This window comes from Podarcis muralis, chromosome 2 (assembly GCF_964188315.1).
Source record: "Podarcis muralis chromosome 2, rPodMur119.hap1.1, whole genome shotgun sequence".
In the NCBI taxonomy this organism is placed as follows: domain Eukaryota; kingdom Metazoa; phylum Chordata; class Lepidosauria; order Squamata; family Lacertidae; genus Podarcis; species Podarcis muralis.
The window spans coordinates 7361942-7369358 of NC_135656.1; the positions used below are offsets into that span (position 1 = coordinate 7361942).

Below are 7417 nucleotides of genomic sequence, written 5' to 3' on the forward strand. Positions count from 1 at the left end.
ATGGCGGCGGCTGCTCCACCACGAAGGCAACAGGAGTTGTTCACACTCAGGTTTACCCAGGCTCTTGCCTGTGAATTTGTCGCCACTGTGATCTTCATTTTCATTGTCCTAGGCTCAGCCTTCAAGTGGCCCTTACAGCTGCCCAGTGTCCTCCAGATCTCCATGGCCTTTGGCCTAACCATCGGCACCTTGGTTCAAGCATTTGGTCATGTCAGCGGCACGCACGTCAACCCAGCAGTGACCATCGCCTACTTTGTAGGGAACCAGATCTCTATTGTCCGCTCGGTGCTCTATGTGGTGTTACAGCTGTTGGGAGCCGTCACTGGTGCAGGAATCATCTACTCCGTGACACCCAAAGACGTCCGCCATACATTAGCCCTCAATGACGTAAGTCCTTCCATTGCCAAAGAAATGATTGATCAACAGAATCTTGCACAAGTAGAATATTTTTTATTTATTTAGAATGTTACCAATTATGATATTGGAGACAGAGATAAAGGGGTGGCAAAGTATGATTAATAAATTTTGTAATGGGGATAAGAAACCTAGAATTAATAAAACAGGTGGTCTGGGTCTCCCCAACATCAAGTTATATTATATAGCAAATCAGTTGAGATATATCATAGACGGGATAACAGAACAAGGAGAGTTAGAATGGTTCTAGAATGGTACACAGGAAATGAGGGAGACGTTTGTGAATATATATTTTTATCAAACCAAATAGGCAATGGTAGCAGAATATTGAAAATCTCTTATTAAGAAAAATCATTGAGAAATGGGTGAAATATAAAGGAAAATTGATACCAGAAAATTCCCCACTAACACTGGTGGTGAGGCTAGAAGACTTCCCAGTAAATTGCAAAAAAGGAAATTGAAAAAGTAAGCGAAAGAGAAGAAAATACTTAAAATAAAGGAATGGGTGGAGAAAATGAGAAGCAAAGAAAAAATAAGAGAAGCTCTAACAGGAAGTAAAATAACTTGGTTTAACTGGAGCAATGGACAAAGAGGTGGTTAAGGGAAAACAAAAAATGCAAAGAATATATAAAATTGGGGGGGTGATTATAAAAAAGGGAAATAAAGAAGAAAATATAGTTATCAAAGGGGAAGCTAGTGAAATTTATAAAATATTAGTAAAAATGAAAGATCAGCAAGATCAATTAAAAGAGGTGTGGGGAAAGGAGACAACAGGGCAGATAAATAGTCAAAGCTGGGAGGAAATATGGGAGAACGCACTTTGAAAATGTTGTCTATAAGATAAAAGAAAATTACTATAGGTTAGTATGGAGATGGTATTTAACACCAATATGCTCTAATCAAAGAAACAAGGAATATTCAGTGTTATGTTGGAGGGGATGCCAGGAAACTGGGACTTATGTTCACATGTGGTGGGGGTGTAAATATGTTCAATTTTTTTGGCAAAGGGTGTTTAAGGAGATAACAGAAATCACTGGGTTGAAGCTGACTGAAAGTCCAGAGGGAGCATTGTTAGCGATTTACGATGGGGTGGAAGGTTCGCAGGCTATGAAGCTCACAAATTTATTGACAGCTGCATGAGTTATTATAGCTAGGAAGTGGAAGGGGCAAAGTGAATATAAAATGGAAGAATGATATAAAGAGGTGCGGTATATAGCTATTAATGGTAAATTAACATGTGCTACTAAGGTAAGACAGGGAATATGCAGGGGTTATGATTTTGAGGAAATCTCGAAGGCATTTGTAGAATTTGTACTTTTAAAATGGAAAGGGGTCAAACCATCACAAGAGATGTTGAAATTTTGGGAGGTTGGATAGTTACAATGGAATGGTTTGTGGGGTGGGGTGCACATTTTTTTTTATTTTTTATGTTTACTTTGTAAAAAAGAAGAAGAATCTTGCACAATTGACTCCCAGCCTTCCGAATTAGACAGATGAAGGAATGTGAACAAAACCAACAATTCTATATGGGTTGATTCTAGCTAATGTGCATTCCTGGATTACAATATAGAACACTGGCTGCATCAACATTGCACAACAGATTGACACAAGATCTTGTCAAGGGCTTTCATGATGTAGACATTCATCTGCTTGCATGAGAGTCTAAGGGTTCATCCACACTTCCCCTTGTCTCGTGCCTAGAAAGCACTTGTCCAAGCGGTTTTCCCCTTGCCCCACTCCTTTCTCAGGAAAACCCATTTTTTTAGCCCTAAATCAGAGCAAATGTCAATCCGGAGAAAACTCAAGTTGTGGTTTGTTCCAATTGAGTGCTGAACAGTGATTTTCCCCAAGGGAAAGTGATGGAACAAGAGGAAGCCTAGATAAGCCATAAGAATAGGCTGCTAACTGACAATAGGGTTTTTCTTTAGGTTGGTCACTTTGGGATCCAGTTTTCCCAAATTATTTTTTATTTTATTTTTGGTCCCATGTGAAGAAAAGTTGATGGGTGTGTGTGGTGTTGCAATGGAAAAGGAGGAACATCTGGGTTCGTCTGTGATCCTGTATCCTTGGGAGATCCTTGGGAGAGTCACCTGGGCAAAACAGGCTTCTAATCTAGCTTTCCAGCTCCCGCAGTAAAACTGAGAAAATTGGCAAAAGAAGGCATTGTACAGAGGAAAGCTATTCATTGGAGAAAGGAAGATTCAGCAGTTAAGGCAGAATTGCTCAGAAGACTGTTGTTGTTGTTGGCAGGAGAGACAGATAACACTTACAGAGCTATCATATTTACTATTGGTTTACTCAGAAGTAAATCCAGCTGTGTGTTCAATGGGATCTACTCCCAGCTCAGGATAGGACTGCATCCTAAATGTGCAGTCATATATGTGCTTACTCACAAGTAAGTCCCACTGAACTCAATTGGGCTTACTCCTGGTAAGTGTGCTTAGGATTGCAGCAATAGACACCCATTAGAGCAGCCTTCCCCAACTTGGTACCCTCCAGATATTGGGCTATAGCTCCCATCATCCCTTTCCATTAGCAATGCTGTCTGGGGCTGATGGGAGTTGGAGTTGAACAACATCTGTAGGGCACCAGGTTGGGGAATATTGTATTAGAGGGAGGCTTGTGAGGACCCAGCCCAGAGATGCTCCATATTAGAACTTTTTGTTTTCTCTTCACATTGATCTCTTCCATTTTGCCAGCTCACCTATGGCACAAACCCTGGTGAGGCGCTGGTGGTGGAAATCATCCTAACCTTCTCGGTTGTCATGTGCATCTTCTCTGCCACTGATAAACGCAGGACGGAGAACAGGGGCAATGCAGCATTGTCTATTGGACTGGCAGTCACCATGGCTCACCTCATCGGGGTAAGCGCCTGAGTTATCATTTCCCCCTAGTTTTGGAAACAGATGAGTTGACGTGTTTCTAGAAGGCAGGGTAGGAAAAGTTACTTCGGCTAGAGTTAAAAATATTTAGAAATGGTTATGTGCTGGTGTGTGTGTGTGCATGCATGCACTTTTTTAAAAAAATTAAAAAATAAAAAGATTTGGAGTGGGGGCCCTGAGGGAATTCCAGTGTTTACTTGACCAGGAGAGGCCAAAATGAAGAGGGGAAGTCCTCCCTCCAGTGAATAAAAATCTGCCAAAAAAAAACCCCCAACAACAGTAAAAGCAGTATAATTACTCAGGGATGGGAGGCAGGGGCAGTTAGGGTGGGTCACCCCAGGTGTCACCACTGAGGGGGGGTGACAAAATGGTGGGTGGCACTCACCTCAGGGCCTGCAGCACACCCGAGCCACACATCTCTCCTGAGAGTGACGAAGTGGCTTGGGCGCCCACAAACTCCACGCTGCCCCAAACAGTCCGCCCACCGCCTCCCCCTCAGCTGTAGGGTGGCTGAGTGGCAGGAGGCAGGCAGACTCCTTGGAGGCCCTGTGGAGCATCCTGTCCCAGTTCGCAGCTGGTGCCGCCCCTGGGCGCAGGGCACGTGTGCCACCCCAGGCACTGGATCGGCTTGTTCCACTGCTGAATGCACTGCTTCTCTGCTTAATCAACACCTGAGGTGGAAGAGCAACAGTGAGCATGCTCTCTCCTCTGGGTACCATCCATCTTGCTCTACACAAGCGGCAGGGATAATGTATGAATCAGGGAACCTCCACTACTCACACAGCCTTCCTGTGTCATGTAGAAAAATCAGGGCTCTACATTGTGTGGGTAACTTACACAAGCAGAAGTGGCTCCCCACTGGAGAAGTTAATCCATGGGTAGGCAAACTAAGGCCCGGGGGCCGGATCCAGCCCAATTGCCTTCTCAATCCGGCCCACGGATGGTCCAGGAATCAGTGTGTTTTTACATGAGTAGAATGTTTCATTTTATTTGAAATGCATCTCTGGGTTATTTGTGGAGCACAGGAATTCGTCTGTTTGTTTTTTTCAAAATATAGTCTGGCCCCCCACAAGGTCTGAGGGACAGTGGACCGGCCCCTTGCTGAAAAAGTTTGCTGAGCCCTAATCCTATCAGTTCATGGAGAAGGGAATGAGGAAGAGATGGGAGAGAATTTCAATTCAGTTCACATGGAAAAGCTAGCCTACCCAATCTGCACTTCCCAAAACAATAAGCAAACTGACACACAACCCTCCTTTGAAATTCAAACTTCTCCAAATCTTGAAATGCAAATTTTACATGTTATTCTTCCCATTTTGATTGTGAAATTTGGACGTCAGAGTATTTTAGATTTCTTAGCATCTCTTGGTTTTTTGTTTTGGCACACATCAAAAATGAAACTCCATGAGCTACCAGATACAGCAAAATATTAAGTGCTGTTCCATATCAACTACAAAATACAGTCAAATGTTATATGCTAGGAGTCAAATATTATCCATGTTAAAGAACCTTACATGTCAGTTGTCAAGTCCAAAATTCAGTTTCATGTTAATAGATTTTTAAAAAATGCTTTTGTACTGATGTGTACCACCCTAATATTTTGTGAGAGGGTGGTATTAAAATAATAAAATAAAATAAAATAAAATACCCTCAAACATCAAAGTTAAAAATAAAATACTGAAAATTCAGATGAAGTGAATATTCAACATCAAGAATGAAAGAGTAGAATTGGGAGAAACAGGTTGCTTTCAGTTCTACAGAGAATAACAAAGAATGTTATCCATATGGTAAACATAGTTTTCTCTTTTGTTTGATTTCAATGGTGTATCTCTGCATTCATTTGAAAGCTTTCTGAATCATCTGCACATAGGGACCGCTTGGTATTTTGGTTCTGATTCTGTTTAGTTAGTTATACTTTAGATTTTCTAATGTTTCTTTTCTGTCCTGATGATTTTTTGATTTGTTATGTATGTTACGTAACTTAAGATAATAATAGAAAAGAATTTTTAAAACATCATGCAAAAAGGTTAATTGAGGAGAGTTCATAGATGGCATTGTATGGGAGCACCTGGAGACTGGATACCCAGATAGTCACCTTGATGGGAGGGGAGAGCTCAGTTGGTAGAGCATGAGACTCTTAATCTGAGGGCTGTGGGTTCAAGCCCCATGAAAATTCCCAAATTTCAGGGGGTTGGACTAGATGATCCTTGTGGTCCCTCTACAATTCTGTGATGGACCGCTTGATGAAGGGATCCTAACTGCTAGAGAGGAAAGAATATATGAAGAAATTGAGAAGAACGGCAAATCTAAACCCATGTCTTTTCTGCCTTTTACAGATTTATTATACTGGCTGCTCCCTAAATCCAGCTAGATCCTTTGGACCTGCTGTCATAATGGGAAAATTCAGCGGGGCTCACTGGGTAAGTTTTGTATGATGCACTATTGATTCGCCAGACTAGACTGCATAATTGATCCTAGAATTGTGGGTCAGCAAGCAGGGTGGCCACATAACGTATCACCCGAAAAGAGGAAATTCAACACCAAAACCCCAAAGAGAGCACAGGTTTCTTTTAATTTGTTATTTAAACAGAGATACAGTACATCTAAGGGTTGTGGAGAAGACTGTGACTGGTAGGTAACCTGGACAGAAGAGCACTCACTGCCATTTGATAAAGAATCTTGACCAGCTTTGGTGCAGATTGGACTTCCTAGCCCTATCAATCCAGTGGCAGAGTGGTTAGAGGGTTGTACTGGGACCTGGGAGAGCAAATCCCCACTCAGCTATGAAGTTCACTAGATGACCTTGGGTCAACCACCAATGAACCTGCCTCAGAAGTTTGTTGTGAGGTAATAATGAGAGGGGGAGAAGCATTCAAGCCGCTTTATAACAAATAAAGACATAAGAAATCATAGAATCATAGAGTTGGAATAGACCACAAGGAATAGACCATCGAGTCCAACCCCCTGCCAAGCAGGAAATAAATAAATAAAAGTGCATAGAACTGAAATCATGGTTAGAAGACCTGCCACAGTTTTCAGGATATGACTCTTATGGTTACTTTCAAAGCTTAAACATCTCCTTGTTTCCACAGGTCTTCTGGTTAGGACCTATTTTTGGTGCCAGCGTGGCCTCTGTAGTTTACAACTACCTTCTGTACCCTCAGAAACTGAGCATAGGCGAGAGGCTGGCTATTGTTCAAGGGTTCGTTCTTCCAGAAGATGAAGGGAGAAGCACACCCAGAACTAACTCTGAAAGACTCCGGACCTGAGCGTGTGGTGGATTACGTATCATGCCCAAATGATTCCAATGACAGCCACACAATTTGCTACAATGCTGTAGAACTCTGAGAAGTAACATCCAGCCATTGCAAAGGAAACAGTGTGAGTCATTTGAGTTTAAACAGTAACCAACTGACACGGTTCTCCACATGCCACACTCACCAACAAACCAATAATGGAGTATGAGCGCCTGGCAAACATTGTTATGCACATTGGGTGTGATGTTTGTGCATGGAAGTATGAATCTTGGCACTGCCTCTAGCCAAAATTCAGGTTTGCCCAGTGCAATGGTTTATAATTGCTCTTCCAGGAGGGGCAGGATGCTTAATCTCCTTGGCCCATCAGCCAGAGTTTACTAAGACTTCCCCCGTCAAGCAAGAGGCCCTACCCACTGGGTGTCTGAGTCATGGGTGGCTATACCCCCCCCATCTAGTTCTGCCAGCTGCCTTTGACTACCACTACCATTGCTGAGCATTGTCTGAGAAAGGAGAAGCAATTGGCTGTTGCCAGAAGAGCCAAGTGTGGAAAGCTGCATAAATTCATGATAGCACACTTTCCTTTCCTTGACTTCTACCCATTTCCACATTTCAAAAGCCACTCACCAGGTGGTAGCTTCTTGGCAGGTGGTTCACTGTTGCTTACTGAGAGGAAGGGGCAAGGCAGTGGGGAGGTTGGCATGCTGCAAACACACAGCTAGCAGTGCTGGATTGTCTCTGCTGGTGTGTTTTCACCATGCTGACCTCCACCTCAACCCTCTCACTCCCGGTAAACAACAGTTCCCCACCTGCTGGGAAGCGAGTGTAGTAGCTCTGCCCCGCAGCCCATGAACTGTTTCTGCCTCAATC

General features: G+C 43.0%; 1 protein-coding gene across 1 annotated transcript; it reads left to right on the forward strand.

Annotated features, from left to right (window-relative positions):
* LOC114592807 (aquaporin-5-like) lies at positions 1 to 6562 on the forward strand. Its single transcript, XM_028721077.2, has 4 exons — positions 1 to 387; positions 3114 to 3278; positions 5630 to 5713; positions 6386 to 6562. Exons 1-4 carry the CDS (start codon positions 1 to 3, stop codon positions 6560 to 6562), a joined length of 813 nt encoding a protein of 270 aa, XP_028576910.2.
* The last annotated feature ends 855 nt before the right edge of the window (positions 6563 to 7417 follow it).

Bases quoted from the DNA above. Each gene is read 5' to 3' on its own strand.
- LOC114592807 (XM_028721077.2), top strand. From the start codon at position 1: ATGGCGGCGGCTGCTCCACCACGAAGGCAACAGGAGTTGTTCACACTC. The intron at 388-3,113 runs GTAAGTCCTTCC...CCATTTTGCCAG, and splicing joins ATACATTAGCCCTCAATGAC to CTCACCTATGGCACAAACCC. The intron at 5,714-6,385 runs GTAAGTTTTGTA...TTGTTTCCACAG, and splicing joins AATTCAGCGGGGCTCACTGG to GTCTTCTGGTTAGGACCTAT.